We start from the raw sequence: 19558 nt of genomic DNA, 5'->3' as shown, positions 1-19558 counted from the left end.
CCTCTTAGGTAAAGAATAGCTCATTTATCCAGATATGGCCCTGTCAAAACACCATAGTGTGGATGGTATAAAACTGCAGAAACATGCATCGTTGATCCCCATGGGGGAGGGGGTGCTTGTCATTCATATCATGGGGAACAGAGAAATTTTTTTTTTTTGTTCAGACATTGTCCAATACATACGATAACAGTAAACACAAAGTACACTGCAGATGCTGTGGTCAAATCAACACGTACAAACAAGCTGGATGAACTCAGCAAGTCGGGCAGCATCCGTGGAAATGAGCAGTCAACGTTTCGGGCCGAGACCCTTGGTCAGGACTGAAGGAGGAGGGGGCAGGGGCCCTATAAAGAAGGTGGGGGGAGGGTGGAATGTGTCAGGTGAAAAACCAATCAGAGGAAAGATCAAGGGGTGGGAGAGGGGAAGCAGGGAGGGGATAGGCAGGAGAGGTGAAGAAGGAACGTAAGCACTATGGGTAGTAGTAGAAGGCAGAATCATGAGAGAGGTGATAGGCAGCTAGAAGAGGAGACAGAGTGAAAGTGGGATGGTAATTTCCAACTTCAGGTAATCCCCTCCCTCTCCCTTCCACCATCCCACTTTCACTCTGTCTCCTCTTCTAGTTGCCTATCACCTCTCTCATGATTCTGCCTTCTTCTACTACCCACAGTGCTTTCCCCTTACATTCCTTCTTCACCTCTCCTGCCTATCCCCTCCCTGCTTCCCCTCTCCCACCCCTTGATCTTTCCTCTGATTGGTTTTTCACCTGGCACATTCCACCCTCCCCCCACCTTCTTTATAGGGCCCCTGCCCCCTCCTTCTTCAGTCCTGGCGAAGGGTCTCAGCCCGAAACGTTGACTGCTCCTTTCAACGGATGCTGCCCGACCTGCTGAGTTCATCCAGCTTGTTTGTACATACGATAACAGGTTTGAGCGGGAAAGGAAACTGGGATGGGATACGGAAGCAGATTCCCAAACTGAGAAAGAGCAACAAGACAGGAACCACACTGCAGTTGATGAGCACACATTTTCAACAATGGTCTTTTCTTCAGGACTGCAGTGGTGAGGTGAAGGTCAACCACAATGATCACTGGACTGAGCTGTGACTCCGAGTGTGCATCCTGTGTGGAGAGATTAAGCAGACTTGGAGAGGTGAATTCACAATGGAAAGTACACTTTTTAAAAAATGGGACTTGTCAGGGTAGAAGGAATGATAACACCACTGGCTGCGGCACCCAGAACCAATCGTGAAGGTTTCAAAATAAGCGATTGGCCATTCAGTCTAAGGTGTGAAATTCCATCACCTAGTGGGAATGAACCTTTGGAATTCTCTGCAAGGAGGATTTATGGAGGCCCAGAGTATTTGTAAAGCAGGGATCAAATTGACGGTTATAAATCATGTACAAGAGGAAACATCCTGCTCCAATTACATACAGCCCTGATGACATTCTCCGGAATATTCTGCACAAGTCTGTTCCCCCCATCCATAGAAGGATATATTTCGAATAGAAAGATTGCGGGGAAGGTTCAACTGATTGGCTTTTGGGATGGTGGGTTTATCTATTCGGTTCATAAGAACAGGACTTCTCACTGAACTATATAATATTCTTAAGGGACGGTTATGGAGTAGGTGCAGAGTTCACATATCTTTCCCCTCATTGAGCGATTTAGAACCAGAGATCACAATCTCAAGGTCAGAATGTGGCCCTTCAGGGCGGAGATAAGAACAAGTTACTGTGGGGTGGCACAATAGCGTAGTGGCTAATGTAATGCTTTACAGTGCCAGTGACCCAGGTTCAAGTCCTGCGCTGTCCGTAAGGAGTTTGTATATTCCTCTAGGTGCTTCAGTCCCATCCCGCATGCCCAAGACAGAGGGATTAGTAAGTTATGGGCGTATTATTTTGCCTCTGGAAGCATAGCGACACATGCGGGTTGCCTCCAGCACATCCTTGGACTGTGTCGGTCACTGACGCAAATGGCAACGACAAACTACGGTACATGTTTTGATGTTTCAATGTAAATGTGACAATAAAGCCAATCTCTAGAAAAAAAAGTTCACAGAAGTGAGGAGTTTATAAAATAATGAGAGGTATAGAGTAAACAGATGATATCTCATACTAGAGAGCATGGATTTAACGTAAAGGGGGAAAGTTCAAAAGAATTGGGCTAGCTTTTTTTTTACAGAGAGTGTGGTGGGTCCCTGGAATGTACTGGTGAAGACAGAAACAGTCGAGATGTTTAAGAATTTCTTAGACAGACACATAAATATGCAGAGAATGGAAGGATATGGACCATGTTCAGGCAGAAGGAATTTGTTTTATGGGATATCAGTAGCTTAATGAGTTCAACACAACATCAGGGGTTGAAGAACCTGTTTCTGTGCTACACTGTTCTGTGCAAAGTTCTTTGCAGTCTTTACCAACAACGTCTCAGTCACTGAGTTCACTGAAAACACAGACTGCTAGAGTTTTGGTTATTAAAGAAATCAAAATACGTGGGGTTAGTACAGGGAAATGGCACTGAGGTAAAAGATCAGCCATAATCTTCTTCAAAGGAAGGACAGGCAGAACAACCCCCTTCTGCTTTTGGTTCTCGTGATCAATGTCAGCTCTGTGAACTGGACGTGGCTGCTTTTCGCAAGAACTTTATTAGTGAGCAGCAAATTAACAAATACTCCAAATTGAAATTGGAACTAAGACTGTGGCCAAACAAGAAAGCTTTGCAGTCATCAAAAAACCAACGTACTCCTCTGAAGACCCTGTCACGAGTGATACTTACGGCACCTGGTCTTGGCTCTGGGGGATTCTGGTTGTACGGATACCAGTGCTGTGTTTCGCGGTTCACCTCCATGTACTTTCCAGCAAAGGCTCTCGTGACATCAGCCATGGAGAAAGCACAAACGGCAGAAGAAGCTGCACCGCCTTTATACCTGAGAGGAGAACCAGCAGATCAGCCCAGTGTTTAAACATGCAATTCTTCCTCCACTTCCGACAATCTAATCCTGCTCTGGTGAATGTGTGTGTTTCCTCCTGGTATCCTCCTATATGAGTTTGCACGTTTTGTGGTTATGCTGTGTTGGCTCTGGACTTATGGTCTGTCCAGCACAAACCTCGCTGAATTGATCCTACTCAAATAACACATTTCACTGAATGTTTTGATATACATATGACGAATAAAGCTAATCTCTCTCCAATGGTATATAATAAGTTATTACACTGAATAGAAAGCTCTAATCAAGTCACAGCGTTAAAACACAAAGTCCAAACTATCAAAATGATAGAAACAACTACTAATTTTACAAGATGCAAGGAGTGTCATTTCTCTCCTTCCCCTTTGTATTTTTAAAGAAAGTATTGCTTAAGCTCGAAAGACTCAGAATTACAATCAGAATCAGGTTTAATATCACTGGCATATTGTTGTTTTGAGGCAGCAATACTGACTAATAAAAACTATGAATTACAATATAATGTGCATGTATATCTAAATATATAAATTGTGTGTGATATATATATAATTGTTTTTCACACCACTTATGGGTGGTGCATATGTGTATTTTTCCCCTCAATCTCTGGTGCTCCACCAGAGGCCTGGCAGCTTGAGGGTTTGGTGCAGTATCTTTGCTGTTCTTCTGGTCAGAGATCTCAGATGTTGTTCACAGGATCCCTTGCAGCCACTCTACCAGTTCAGGTGCCTCAGCTCCAAGTGCTCCTAAAGCCAGATTACTCTGGCTTTAACCTTCCACATCCTTTCTACCTGCTCTTTCAAGTCCTGGTATTTCTCCAGCTTCTCATATTTTCTTCCAGATGTTATCGTCATCCAGGATTGCCACACCTATTACCATCGCTTTCTTCTGTTCCTTGTCCAGTACTACGATGTCTGGCTGGTTGGCCAGCACCTGCTTATCAGTCTGTATTTGAACGAATGAATGATCTTTATTGTCATTATACATAGATACAATGAAACTCTGTTTGGCTTCCTCTCAGGTAATCAAACAAAGCGGTAGATAAAAACAAGACAGTAATAGAAAAACAGTATTAAATAGATAAGTAGCAGAAAATAAGTTGCAGCAGCATCAGAATATCACAGTAATGCACAACGTGCCTTCAGTGCGAGTATTTGAGTCCTTGTGTGTGCACGTGTGTGCTCACAGTTTCAGTCATTGTTTTGTGGAAGTGGTGTGATGGAGGCCACAGCTCTGGGGTAGAAGCTGTCCCTCAGTCCATTTGTTCTGGCTTTTAGGGTCCTGAACATTTTGCTGGACTGCAGCGGGTTAAACAGGGAGTGGCTGGAGTGCGTGGTGTCTCTGGTTATGCTGATTACTTTCCTCCTGAGTCTGCTGGAATAGATGGTGTCCAGTCCTGGGAGCTCCATCCCGACAATTCGCTGGGCCGCCTTCACCACGCGATGCAGGTCTTGTCGCTCAGCGGCTGTGCAGCTGGCATACCGCGTGTGGCGCTGTTGGTCAGGATGGTTTCAACAGGATCTTAGCTCTGTCATTCTCCTCTGGCTTTTGGGTGTTTGGACTTGGGGATGTCCAATCCATAGTCAGTGCAGATGTTCCTCTACACAATCCCTGCAACTTGGTTGTGCGTTCAGTGTATGCTATACATACACATACATTAAATAAGTAATGCAAAAAAGAGAGGAAAAAATACTGAGGTAGTGTTCCTGGGTTTATTGTTCATTCAGAAATCTGATGGCAGAGGGGAAGAATCTGCTTCTGAAATATTGAATGTATATCTTCAGGCTCCTGTACCTCCTCCTTGATGGTAACAATAAGAGGGCATGTCCTGGGTGATTTGCGGTGGGGGGGGTGGGGAAGAGTTCTTAATGAGGAATACTGCCTTTTTGAGGCATCACCTTTTTAAAGTTCGAATGCTCTCCACAGTACATCTGTAGAAATTTGTGAGTATCTTTGGATACATACAAATTATCCTCAAACTCTTTATGAAATGAGAATTTCTTTGTATTTGCATCAATTTGTTGGGCTCAGGATAGATCCTCAGAGATGCTGACAGCCAGGGACTTCAAGCTGCTCGCCCTTTCCACTTCCGATTTCCCGATGGTGTGTTCCCTCAACCTCTACTTCCTGAAGTCCGCAATCAGTTCCTCGGTCTTATCGACACTGAGTGTAAGGTTGCTGTGACACTGCTGATTTATCACGCTCCTGTACACTTCCTCGTCAGCATCTGAAATTTTGCCAATAGATGTGTCGTCAGCAAATTTATAGATGGTCTTTAAATTGTGTCTGGGCATACAATCATGGGTGCAGAGAGGGAAATGCTGTGGGCTAAGCATGCAATCATGAGGTTTGTCAGCAAGGAGGAGACACTATTTATGATCTGCACACACTGTGGTCTCCTGATGAGGAAGTCAGGATCCAGTGGTGGGGGGGAGGGGGGGGAATGATGACAGAGGCCCAGATTTGGAGCTCGTTGATTAGAACTGAGTTCATGATTGTTGGTGTGATCTGTAGGTAATAAACAGCAGCCTAATGTAGGTATTACTACCGTCCAGGTGATCCAAGTCCAAGTGGACAGCCACTGAGACTGCATTTTCTGTTGGCCGATTTATGGCAATAGGCAAATTGCAGTGGGTCCAGGTCCTTGCTTATGCACAGTTGATAATAGCCACGGCCAACCTCTCAAAGCACTTCATCACAGTAAGATGGGCGTGCCACTGGGCAATAGTTGTTGAGGCATCTCATTCTGCTCTTCTTGGGCACTGGTATGATTATCACCCTTTGAAGCAGGAGGGAACATCTGACTGCAGTAGTGAGGAATTGAAGATGTCCTTGAACACTCCCACCAATTAGCTGGCACAGTTTTTCAGAGCTCGGCCAATCAGGGCCTAACATCCCGTGAGGGCTCACACTCTTGAAAGGCGTTCTGACATCGGCCTCCAAGACAGAGGTCACTGGGTCATTAGGTGCTGTATGGATTCACACAGATGTAGTTTTTATCTCCCTTTCAAACTGTTCATTAAAGGTGTTGAGCTCATCTGGGAGTGAAGCGTCACAGCTATTCATGATGTTAGGTCTTGCTTTGTAGGAACTAATGGCCTGTAAACACTGACAGAGCTGACGTGCATCCAATTCTATCTAACCTCAACTGAAATTGTTTTTTAGCCCTTAAAATAGCCTTCCATAGTTCATACCTGGACTTCTTGGATAGTCATGAATTACCAGTGTTCAATGCCACATATCTAGCCCTCAGCATACTATGAATCTCCTGGTTCATCCAAAGCTTTCGGTTTGGGTACGTCCAGTATGTTCTCAAAGGTACACACTAATTCACACAGTCTGAGGAACCTACCTATTTCAAGCAGGCTTCAATTACATCAGTGCCTAGGAAGAATGTGGTAACCTGCCTTAAAGATTTTCATTCAGAAGCACTTACACCACTGTGATGAAGTATTTTGAGAGTTTGGTGATGATCAAACTCATCAACTCCTGCTTCATCAGCGACTTGGATCTGCTCCAATTGAGATGCTGAAGATGTTCTATAGGTCAGTTGTGGAGAGCGCCCTCTTCTTTGTGGTGGCGTGTTGGGGAGGAAGCATTAAGAAGAGGGATGCCTCACGTCTTAATAAGCTGGTAAGGAAGGCGGGCTCTGTCGTGGGCAAAGTACTGGAGAGTTTAACATCGGTAGCTGAGCGAAGGGCGCTGAGTAGGCTACAGTCAATTATGGATAACTCTGAACATCCTCTACATAGCACCATCCAGAGACAGAGAAGCAGTTTCAGAGACAGGTTACTATCGATGCAATGCTCCTCAGACAGGATGAAGAGGTCAATACTCCCCAATGCCATTAGGCTTTACAATTCTACCACCAGGACTTAAGAACTTTTTAAAAGCTATTATTAATGCTTTTTGAGATAGTGATTTAGATGCATATCATATTTTTTACTGAGTTAAGTATTGTATGTAATTAGTTTTGCTACAACAAGTGTATGGGACATTGGAAAAAAGTTGAATTTCCCCATGGGGATGAATAAAGTATCTATCTATCTATCTAATTTGCCTAACAGCACAACAGGTCCACAGCAGGTGCCACTTCATTGGCTGTTCACTCAACCCTGGAACATTGTTTGTTTAACTTATTTTTTTAAATTGGGTTCTTTCTGGTTTCTTGCTTTGTGGCCACCTGTAAGTAAACAAATCTCACGGTTGTATAACGTATATATTCATTGATAATAAATGTACTTTGAAATTTTGAAACATCTGAACAGCAAAGATGCATACATCAGGATGCTCTTCATCAACTACAGCTCAGCTACCATCCCCTCAAAACTAATTAATAAGCTTCACGGCCCGGGCTTCAATAATTCCTTGTGCAAATGGATCCTCAACTTCCTCACTTGCAGACCACAATCAGTTCAGATTGGCAAAAGCATCTTCTCCACAAAGTCGATCAGCAATGGTGCACTACAAGGCACCATTTCGCCCCCTGTTCTTCTCGATTTATACTTATGGCTGTGAGGCTAAAAACAGTTCCAATGCCATATTTAGGTTTGCTGAACCAAAGGTGGTGACGAATCAATGATGTCATAAGAACAACTTTTCACTCAATGTCAGCAAGGCCAAGGGTTTGGGAAGGAATCTGAAGATCCATGAGCCAGTACTCATCGGGGGATTACAGGTGGAGAGGTTTTCAACTTTAAATTCTGCAGTGTTATTATTTTAGAGGATCTGTTCTGGGCCCAGCACATAAGTGCAATTATGGAGAAAGCATGGCAGTGCCTCTACTTCCTCAGAAGTTTGCAAAGATTCGACATGACAAACTTCTATAGATGTGTAGTGGAGAGTATATTGACCGTTTGCATCACAGACTGGTATGGAAGCACAATGTGCTTGAAAGGAAAATCCTCTAAAAAGTAGTGGCTACATCCCAGACCATCATGGGTAAAGACCTCTCTACCATTCAGCACATTTACACGGAGCTTTGTTGCAAGAAGGAAGCTTCCATCATCAGCGACTCACACCACCCAGGTCATGCTCTCTTCTTGCTGCTGCCATCAGGAATAAGATACAAGAGCCTCAGGACTCACGCCACCAGGTTCAGGAACAATTATTAGCCTTCAACCATCAGGCTCTTAAACCAGATGGGATAACTTCATTCAACTTCACTTGCCCCATCACTGAATTGTTCCCATAACCTACATACTCACTTTCAAGGACTCTTCATCTCATGTTAGTTTGTTTGTTGCTTATTTATTATTATTTCTATTTTTTGTTTGTATTTGCACAGTTTGTTGAGTTCTTTCCAATTTGTTGTTTGTCCGTCCCTTTGGGTGTGGTCTTTCATTGCTTCTATCATGTTTCTTGGATTTAATGAGTACAAGAAAATTAATCTCAGGGTTGTTAATGGTTACATATACAGTATGGACTTTGATAATAAACTTACTTTGAATTTTGATGAAATCAGTGACAATTGTGGCATATTTATTCTGACTTGAAGATGAATTCCTGAATATTGTTCAGTTCACCAACTCAAAGTAGTCCTGTAAGCTCTTCGCCATCTCCTTTGACCATACCTCCTTGGTCCTCACCACCAGTGCTACGGTCTTTACTCTCTGCCTATAAACTGGATGTAGAAATGCAGCAGGTGATTGGACTTTTTGAAGTGCGGGCACAGGATGGTACAGTAAGCGTTCTTGGTGGTATAACAGTGGTCAAGTGTGTTGGCTCCTCTGGTTCCACAGATGATATGTTATTGGTAGTTATTCAGAGACTTCAAGCTAGTTGAAATCGCCCACAATTATAGAGAAGGCATCAGGGTGTGCAGTTTCATCCCTGCTATGTTGCTCAGCTCCTCCAGTGCCTACCTGACGTTGGCCTGAGGTGGAATGTACACTTCTACCAGGATGATGGCAGAAAACTCCATCGGCAGAAAAAATGGATGACATTTGACCGCTAATACTCTAGGTCAGGTGAGCAGGACTGATACCAAACTGCCACAACTGTGCATCACAATGACTTAATCATAAAGCATAACTCCTCCTCATCTGCCTTTAAAAGACAGAGCTGTCCTGTCTTTGCGGAGAGTGGTGAAGCAATGGGGCTGCAGCACTGCGTCCAAAATTGCAGGTGTGGGACATATTTCCATAAAGCAAAGTACACAGCAGTCCCTGGCGTCCCTCTAGTACAGCAATCTTCTTCTGAGGTCTTCAATTTTATTTTCCAGCGACGGTACGTTCAATAGATTTTGTAAACATCTTAAAACAACTCTGTTTACTGAAGCAGCCATGGCTGTGACTGCAGATTTTAGTCATAGCAGTCATAATGGGATTATTTGATGATTCCCACCAGAGCTCCACAAAATGAGTCACCACTTAATTGCGCCACCTTACTGGAATAACCAGGCCATAAAATAGCTTTAAAGGTTAAATTATTTATTCATTTTAATTATGCATCCATTTAAAAAAAATATGTACTTTTAAATAATAAAATTATTATACATATAGTCAGAAGAGTTATAAAATAATGGAAGTGGTATCCTGGTCTTGGACTGCACTCTGTTGGAGGTCACTGCATGGTTGGGTTGATCTGCACACAGCATGCCAGAAGCCTGGGCAATTTGAGAGGAAAATCACAAACCACGTGAAACTTGCGGTTTACTCTCCATGTGATGCACAATTAAGTGGCATTTTGTGATTATGTGATCCAATTTCTCGGCACAAGTATCCTGTACCTAATAAAGTGCCATTGGGTGTATCCAGGCCACTCTCCTCTGACTTCTCTCATTAACAAGGTGCTTTCACTTCTGCTCATTGGATTTTATTTTGTTCTTCACATCATTCTCTACAAATCGTAGAGATTGTTGTGCATGAAAATCCCAGGAGATCAGCAGTTTCTTCAATAATCAAACCATTCCATGATCAAAGTCACGTAGATCACATTTTTTCCCATTCTGACATTTGGTCTGAACAACAGCTGAACCTCTTCTTTTCTTCTTCTGTCTTTTAAGTTCAGTCCAACTTAAAGGTGCATTACCTTTCTTAATATCATCCTCCAAACATAAAACTGAACCCATTGTCATTAAATGCTCCACGAACTTATCACACTTTAGAGTAGTACTAAACCAAGAGGGTGTCCTGGAATTCCTTGACAGCCTGAGAACAGCAGCAACAACTGAAGTGCGGTCTCCTCCTCTCTGAGTTACCGGCTAAGTCATTTGCTGCAATTCATAATCAAGATAATCCAAAATGAAGAGCTAAGCAATGCAGGGATAAGGCACAAAATATTCTGATGCGCTGCAAACCACCTTTAGTCAAAAACATGTGTCATTCACTCCTTCTCTGCCGCTCACTTTAAACAACATGTCACTCCCTCCTTGGTGTCCATTTCAGACTAGACAACGGGGTCTTTCAGTTACTGCATCTCTCCCTTCCACTCCAGCCAAAAGTAACTCAAAACGTTTGACTCTACATCATAGCTTGTCCCACCTTCTCAACTCAACTGAACCCCTTGACCACGTCTGCATGCTCTTCTGCACTGAATTGCTGCCACATGATTGGCTAATTAGATTTCACATTGGCAGGCAAGTGTACCTAATAAAGTGGCCACTGAGTACATGTGACAATAATTAACCAATTTACCGATTTTACCTTGATATCAAGGAAGAGCTATTGGGGCCCTTTAACAACATTAAAAATGGATAAAACCCCATGGTCTGATAGGATCCATCTTAGGTTACTGAGACAGCCAAGAGAGGAAATAAATGGGAGTTTAAAGGAGATTGTTGCATCATCTTTACTCACAGGTGAAGCCCCGGAAGACAGAACAGAATATGTTATAAACACAAGAGATTCTGCAGATTTTGGAAATCTAGAGCAACTTGCACAAAATGCTGGAGCAACTCAGCAAGTCAGGCAGCATCTATGGAAGGAATTAATAGCTGATGTTTCAGGCCACTGAGTGTATGTACCAATGAAGTACTACTGGTTTTATCTTTCTAACTGCTCTACATGAAAATTAGAGAAGTTGTAGAAATAATATATATTCACTTAAGTTCAAATCTAAAGTCAAGACCTTAAAATTGTAATAATCAAAAGAATGCTTTGAAGATCAGAATTTTATCAAAAAACAACATAAATTCAGGAGGTCCTGATCTGACCACAGAGCTGAGCACAAACGATTTGATTTTCCGTACAATTTCACATACCACTGGGAAGTAAATGTTCCGTAGAAGGTTGTGTTTTTCCAACTTTCTTTTCCTGGAGACAGAACAAACATATCCTGGATAACATTAAATGGGAATCCGTCATCTGGGAGTGAGCAGGACAGCTGGGCTTTAAGGAATGTTGTCCACCTTTTCTGGAGAACCCGCTCACCTCCTATATCCCCCTGTGGAAAGATTTATTAATGGTGCTTATGCAAGAGAGATTTCAACAGAATATAACACTGTTGATCATCACAACACAGCCATGCAAAGATTTAGAAATACAATATTCTCAGATATTTTACAACACCTTCCTAAAAATAGAACACCCTTCAGCAGCTGCGACCGCACTTGCAATCTAACCTCACAACAGGCTTGCCCTCTAGACTGGTTGACTCCAGTAACACAAACCAGGATGAGTTATGTAAGTAATTGGCTAAGAGATAAGAGTTTGTACAATGGTGCAGCTAGTTGAACTGCTGCCTTACAGCGCCAACAACGACCCGGGTTCAATCCTGGCCTTGAGTCTTAGCTGCGTGGAGTTTGCACGTTCTCCCTTTGACCACATGGATTTCCTCCGTGTACTCCAGTTTTTCCCCACATTCCAAAGATGTGTGGTTTGGCTGGTTAATTTGCCCCCGGTGTCCTGGTGAGTGGTAGGATCACGGGGAGGGGGGTGTTGATGAGACTGCGGAGATGAAGAATTAACATACGGTAGCATCAGTGTAATGGGTGGTTAATTGTCAGTGTGGACTGAACGGCTGAGAGGCCTACTTATATGTTTTTCTTCTTCCTATGACTAAAAGTTGAACAGTAGACATGTATGATGACAAACATAGAGTCAAAGAAAAGTACAGCGCAGAAACAAGCCCTTTGGTATATCCAGCCCATGGCAAACCATTTAAACTGCCTTCTCCCATCAACCTGCGCTGGGACCACAGCCCTCGATACTCCTACCATCCATGTACCTATCCAAACTTCCCTTAATATATTGAAACTGAGCTCGCACGCATTACTTGTGCAAGTGTGCTGAAACACAAATTTTATTTGCATCAAAACTCGTTACTTTGGAATACTGGAACTGAAGTCGATGAATTAGCTGCCACAGCTGATTGGTGAGCTAACTTTAGATACCTGCCTTTCCTCTGTTTACCATATTAATCTTGGCTAACAAAAGACTTCCAATTTAGAATTAAGAATGGGCCCAGCAACAATAAACCTCTGCGAAGGTACCAAACCACCACCCAGCTGTGCATGTAGAAAGATTGCCTGAATGTAAACAGATAAGAGGCATTGATCGTGTGGATAGTCAGAGGCTTTTTCCCAGGGCTGAAGTGGTTGCCACAAGACGTCACAGGTTTAAGGTGCTGGGGAGTAGGTACAGAGGAGATGTCAGGGGTAAGTTATTAACTCAGAGAGTGGTGAGTGTATGGAATGGGCTGCTGACAATGGCGGTGGAGGCAGATATGATAGGGTCTTTTAAGAGACTTTTAGACAGGTACATGGAGCTTAGAAAAATAGAGGGCTGTAGGTAAGCCTAGTAATATCTAAGGTAGGGACATGTTTGGCACAACTTTGTGGGCCGAAGGGCCTGTATTGTAGGTTTTCTGCGTTTCTAGAATATTCTGGAAAACACTTCAGCAGGCCAGGCAGCATCAGCCAAGGCTTTCACTTGGCTCATGTTTCGGAAACACGTCAAGAAATAAAACACCGCAGACAGCAACTACGGAGACAGAAAAACAGTTAACATTTCGGGTCGAGCAACCTTCCTGAAGCACAATTTCCAAACATTACTCTGCCTTCTTCCATGTTGTACTTTGCAGAATAATGATTCCCCGTAACCAGTCCATCACCTCCTCCATCCCCAAACCAGATTCTCATTTATTTTCATTAAGAACACGATGATGCTGTAAATGTTAATGCAGCTCAGGAAAAAAAAATCAATGGTGACAATTTAAGCAATGGCAATTTGTCATTGACGAGCTCCTGTGATTATTACATCAATGTATAATGGCGCCTCATGCTAAGGATGAATTTTTTTAGCTGGCTATTATTTTGATCAATAATGCCAATGAAAATGACAAAGCTTTCTGAGGTAGCGAACAGCAACTAATGAGAGTGACAGAGTCCGACTGATCGATCCACCAGATAAATTACTTCTCTGTGATTCTTGCTGCCTACCAGGTGAGATATACTGTAGAACAGCATAAATAAAGAAGACAGTGCAACTCTGTCACTTAGATAACCCATTTATTGTGAATATTACAAGGACATGGCAACTGGAAAAGTAAAACAGAGACCAAAGCTTTTTGATCTAATCTTCAACTTCACCTACAGAATAATGGAGAAGACTAATGATAACGTCAAGCCCTTCTTTGAAATGTGCAAATTATCCACAGAGTTCTGGAATGGAAGACTGAATTATAGATTGGATTAGAATGACTGTGCAGAAGAAGGCTATGGTCTGGTGACCAGTGGTGAAAACTGCCAGGCCAAGAAACATTCCCAAAGGTTGGGAGATAACTAGTGGGGAAGGGAGGTCAGCAGAATCCAATGAGTAGTGAGAGGATAAAGGTGACGCAGCAGAGGTAGTCACATTGCAGGAGTACTGTGGAGCTCCATCATAGATAGTTCAGAACTTCACTGCTGTGGTATCCACAATTTCAGAATGGCCTTTGTAGAGTGGGAAATGTTCTGGTAAGTACCCTACCCTGAAAGGCACAAACACAGCTATCACTTGCACATCAGCAGGCCTTAAAAAGAAAGCTAAGTTCTGCTTATGTGTTATTAGGAAGAAATCAACCTTAGGGTTGGCCAGTGGCCAGTGAGGCAATCTTCTTCTAGGTTGGTCTTCTTTAAGCTTCTACTGTCCATATTGAACACTTTAGCATCAAGACCAATTCTGAGGAACTTACAAATATAATTCAGAAGATAGGTAGCGTGGGAGGTTGATGGTTGGGTTGAGTTGTTCTCCAATGTTGTCAATTTACTTGAAAACATTTTGTCACCATGTGAGGAGACATCATCAGTGTTTCCTCCAATGGTGACGAAACGTTCACAAGTAAATTGCCAAAATCAGAAAACAACTTAACCCAACCATTTATAAATGTCTCCCAGAACATCTCCAGGTTTATCTACTGTAGGGTCCCTTTTCATATGAAGATGTTTTTTAAATTAAAACTTTTCACTGTGTCTCTTTACTGAGGATCTTTTAACAGAGAAGGACTAATGGGAACAATTTTTTTGTTTTTCTTTCAGATTTCCAAAACCTGCTGATTCTTGGCTTTTGAGGGTTAAAGGAGATTCTAAGAGTCTCTTACTAATGGAAACCTACTGGCTAGTGAAAGACTTGGAGAGAGTGGATGTGGAGAGGAAGTTTCCATTTATAGGAGAGTCTAGGATATGAGGGCACAGCTTCAGAATAAAGGGATATCCCTTTAATACTAAGATGTGAAGGAATTTCTTCAGCCAGATGGTGGTAAATCTGTGGAATTTGTTGTCACAGAGGCCAAGTCAATAGGAATATTTAAGGCAGAAATTGGTGGGTTCTTGAATAGTAAGAAGATAAAAGGTTTTGGGGAGGAGATTGGAGAATGGAGTTGAAAAAATCAGCCTTGATTGAATGGTAGAGAAAACTCGTTGAGCTAAGTGGCCTAATTCTGCTCTATATCTTATGTCTTAAAATCTTAATTTCCCTTTATGAGATGTGAAAGCTAGGTTAGTATATCTTTATTTTGAATTATTGAATTAACTTCTCTAAATGAATTCTGGATTTGGAACAATGAAACTTAAACTGACAACTAACTGACTCACTCAATCTAAAGTACGCAGTAACTTATAAAGTTTTTACAAACTTTGCTCCCTGTCCTTTCCAAGGTTTACATGGATGGTTAAATATTCGCATGGATGATAAAACAAAAGAGCCACTATTTGTTTGAATCGCTCACTGTGCAACCTGCCGTTGTTCGTAATTAGTCTTAGTTTCATCAGAAAGGATGCCCACAGCACATTACTCCTGTGCCATTTCTAGCCTCCTATTGGGCAAATCTACTTTTATTCTATCTCCTCAGTCTTCACCAATCTGCTTTACCCTTTCTTTCCCCGGTTATAGACCTAACTCACTGTAGCTAAAAATGAATAATACTGCCCAATCTCATTCTAACAACCGAATATTTTCTTGAAAGATTTCTCACCAAATTGTTTTTATAGAGAGTTACTGTTATTTTTACTTCCTGCAGTGACAATTTCCAAATGATATAATTAGTTCTTCATTAGATTTTTATAATGAGATAACTGATGCTGAGAAAATAAAGCTGAGAAATTGAACAATCTAAACCTAATGTCTTAGCTCTTTGAGTGTTAACTTTTAGCTGGATTATCATTAGGGATATCCTCACAGAAAACCCGTTCACTACATGCCTCTCTTTTTGACATCCCTTCAAACTGATCTCCCTCTTCTTGCTTATCCCTGCAAGTGAGATAAGTGCCACTCATGCTCCTACACCTCCTTCTTCACTACCATTCTGCCCCCCAAACAGTCCTTCCAGGTGAGGCGACACGTCACTCGCGGGTCTGTTGGGTTTGTCTATGGTGCCCAGCAGCACAGCCTCCTCTGCATCAGGAAGACCTGATGAAGATTGGGGAACCTCTTCGTCAAGCATCATTGCTCCCAGTGACCATCTAGAGTAATTCTACATTCCATTCCCATTCCGACACGTCGGTCTATGGACTTCTCTACGGTCACGATGAGGCCACCCTTAGGCTAGAGAAGCAACACCTTTTATTCTGTCTGGGTAGCCCCCAACCTGATTGCTTGAACATCATTTTCACTCATTTCTGGTCATTTCTCTCTCTCCCTCCTCTCTTTTTCCATTCTCCATTCTGCCTCCCCTCTTACCCCTTCTCCTCATCGACCCATCACTTCCTTCCGGTGCCCCTCCTCCTTCTCTTTCTTCCAGTGTCCACCGTCCCCTCCTATCAGAGTCCTTCTTCAGCCCTTTACATTTTCCACCTATCACTTCCCAGCTTCTTACTTCATCTCCCCTACCCCACCCACACACTTTCCCCATTACCGGGTTTCACCTATCACCTGCCAGCTTGTACTCCTTCCTCTTCCCCCACCTTTTTATTCTGGCTTCTTCCCCCTTCCTGTCCAATCCTGATGAAGAGTCAGGGTCAGAAACATGGACTGTTACCTCCTACCAGACCTGTTAAGTTCCAACAGTATTTTGTGTGTGTAGCCCCTATTTTCTTATTCTGTTTCTGTCACTCCAAGCTCAACAGTCAAGCTTTGGGTGGGCAGCCAGGCAGGTGGGCATCCAGGGTGAGTCTAGTCCTTTTTCAGAATGTTGGTGCTTCAATCACTGTTACTACAACATTTAAGGGAATTCAACTACATTGAGTTGGGTCTTCCTATGTCAGCAGATGTTGTCCAAAACACTGAACACTTTCCATTGCTTTCACTCTTGATTTCTGACTTATCACATTTAATATGGATCCATTGTACATAGAACATAGAATAATACAGGACATTTGGCCCACGATCAATCTAATCCTTACCTCTTACATAGCATTCCAGCTTTCTATCATCCACATGCCTACCTAAAAATCCCTTAAATGTCCCTAGTGTATCTACCTCTACCACTACCTCTGGCAGTGCATTCCACGCACCCAGCACTCTCCATGTAAAAACCTACCTCCGACATCCCCCCACCTCACCATCCCCACAACCTTTGGACTCACTTCCAAGGACTCTACATCTCATGTTCTCAATATTAATTGCTTATTTTTTTCCCTCTTTTGGCTTTGCACTATTTGTTGTCTTTTGCAATTTGATTTTTTCACTGTGAATGCCTGCAAGAAAATGAATCTCAGAGTTATGATGTCATGTATATACTTCGAATACGTACTTTGAACTATACATTCCTCCAGTCACCTTAGAATTATGCCCCCTCGTATTAGTGAGTAATTATACATCTAGTAATCACAGTCAAGAATTGGTAACAGAAATATACCACAGGACCTGTACACCTCTCACTGTATATTTGAAGATATTGCTATGACTTGCATCAATTTAGCCATCAATCAATCAGAAACTGTCTCTAATTAAGGCTGTCTACAGATCTACATCACTGAACACTATCTTCTGAGGATTAAGATTGCCTTTTACTCTCATTAAAGTGTCATCTACTCGTAGTTCTGATCCCCATCAGTTCACCTTCAACAATTATAAATTCATCTCTTTCTATTCCAGCTCTGGGAACACTATTAGGAGTCCATAAAACTCCCTATTTATTCAGATCCATTAACTTTTGCTTTCAATATCTCACAGCTCTAATGAAAGATTTGCTGGAGTTGTTGAACAGTCTAAAAGCAGATTCTTCCCAGATGCTCTCAAACCCGATCATTGAATTAAAGAACTTCCAATGGTAATTAACCATATATTTAAAGTTAAACCATTTGGTAAATGTGCATGCTTTTATAGAGTGTATTTTGTCTCAGGCCTTGCTTCCAGAGGGATACCTCTGATCGTTTAATGCAGGTCTGGGAGAGGTTGATAGAAATGGACCATGTTCCTGACCTTTTGGGCCACTGTGTCTGGCACCCATTTGCACTAATCCTACATTAATCTAGTGTGGGAGGGGTTGAATAGTCCATATTCCTGTCAAATCCTCCCAAATGAGATTTATGTAGGATTAGTGCAAATGGGTGCCAGACACAGTGGGTCAAAGGGCCTGTTTCCATGCTGTGGTAGTAGTAGCATGATCACTCGAGTCGAGCACAATGTTCTCCTGAGGTGTTGTCTATTGGTGGGTTCTCAGAGGCCAATCTGGGATCCACATATCCAGGTAGGGTGGATTCCCTTAATGGAGAATGCCTGTGCATGTCTTTGTTTAATGTGGGGAGGCTGACGCATGGGCAGTCACCACACGGCCCTTGAGAGATCGGTTTCGGGGCCCAGTGGCAAGGAATGCGCCACAACCGGTGACCGTGCGCCGCTGCGGCCTTCCTCTGCTTTCACTGCCATTGCGATGTGTCATCATCTTCTGCCAGCTCCGCCACTGAGTACTTGGTTAGATCGCTCCTTGTCTGGAACCTCTGCCTTGACCTTACTGCCATGGGTAACCCAGGAGCTAAGCCCCAGATGGCTAAACTCCAGACGGCATCGCTCTTAGTATCTCAGGAACTCACAAGTCTCTCCACCATGACAAGGTGGCGATCCTCGGAGAAGATCCTATGCTGTATGATTTGATGTAAAGCACACACTTGATATGGTGCAAAGCATCTAACAGCTGATGATGCGGGAACCTTGGTTTGGTCGGGTTGGTTGAACCCCGATTCATCTTATCTCTCTGACTTTAGTATGTGCAGCTTACAAAGGATTAGGTTCATTTGTCACGTGTGCATCGAAGCGTCCAAACATGCCGTGAAATGTTTTGCTTGCATGAAATCACATCAGCAAGGGTTGTGCTGGGGGTAGCCCATAAGCTTCACCACACTTCTGGTGCCAACAGAGCATGCCCACTGATTACTAACCTTAACTGCACACCTTTGGAATGTGGGAGGAAACCAGGGCACCCAGAGGAAATCAACATACAAACTCCTTAAAGATAACGGCAGGATCTGAACCTCAATTGGTGATCACTGGCACTTTAAAACCACTGCGCTAACAGCTACGCTACCACGCACTGCTGACCCATACCTGTCACATCTTGAGAAAAGAAGATCTCTTTATATGATTGTCACAAGTTAGAAGAGAATCACACAATTCTCAAGGCTTTAATAACAACAAAGGGTCATTACCAAACATCAGAAATAAGAAGACACCAGTCCCTCCCCCACCGCCAACCCCTGACTGAGCCTACCTTACAGATTCGGGCTATCCGTGAAACAATTGTGGTATCAAAAAAGTCAAATTCTTTGCCAGTTTCACTGAAGAAGAAATAGATTTTTCCATCATCCTTCCCAGGATTCTCCTGGATGAACTTCGAGCCCACAAATGCTGGATCTGTAAGTCAGTTAAATAAATTAATGACTTTAAAAGAAACACTCTTGTTCATGAATTGCGTACAAAACTCCAAATGAAGTTAACATTTAACTGAAGTTACAATTCTTTCCACAGTTCAATCTTTGACATTTCTCCGCTGAGGCACAAAGTCACCACAAAACTGACTGAGGTGGGCTTTTGTTTTTTTTAAGAGATTTGCTTAAACGTCAAACAGCAGATGTGTAGATTTCCACGGAATATTTCACCCTAGTTGGAGTTCAATAGCCTATAATCTTCGACACACCAAAGGGATCGGGTCTAAAGCTCCTGAATTAAACTGGAACTGCTATAGGTCTGTACACATCTGGGAAAATCTGTTCCAATTAACACTGAACTTGGCTCGTAGATCCAGG

The 19558-nt window shown here is 42.7% G+C and overlaps 1 protein-coding gene across 6 annotated transcripts in view; it reads right to left on the bottom strand.

The window, feature by feature from the left end:
• The window catches only part of sema4ba (sema domain, immunoglobulin domain (Ig), transmembrane domain (TM) and short cytoplasmic domain, (semaphorin) 4Ba), a 432540-nt gene that overhangs the window by 27287 nt on the left and 385695 nt on the right, over positions 1 to 19558 (bottom strand). For all 6 annotated transcript variants that reach the window (XM_073033035.1, XM_073033033.1, XM_073033036.1 and 3 more), the window contains 3 exons: positions 19024 to 19166; positions 11162 to 11343; positions 2775 to 2925 (listed from right to left, as the gene is read on the bottom strand). In XM_073033035.1, the coding sequence (XP_072889136.1) occupies positions 2775 to 2925; positions 11162 to 11343; positions 19024 to 19166 (476 nt within the window). The remainder of the gene's footprint in view (positions 1 to 2774; positions 2926 to 11161; positions 11344 to 19023; positions 19167 to 19558) is intronic.

Source organism: Hemitrygon akajei, chromosome 30 (genome assembly GCF_048418815.1).
Source record: "Hemitrygon akajei chromosome 30, sHemAka1.3, whole genome shotgun sequence".
In the NCBI taxonomy this organism is placed as follows: domain Eukaryota; kingdom Metazoa; phylum Chordata; class Chondrichthyes; order Myliobatiformes; family Dasyatidae; genus Hemitrygon; species Hemitrygon akajei.
This window is presented reverse-complemented; position numbering and strand designations above follow the sequence as displayed.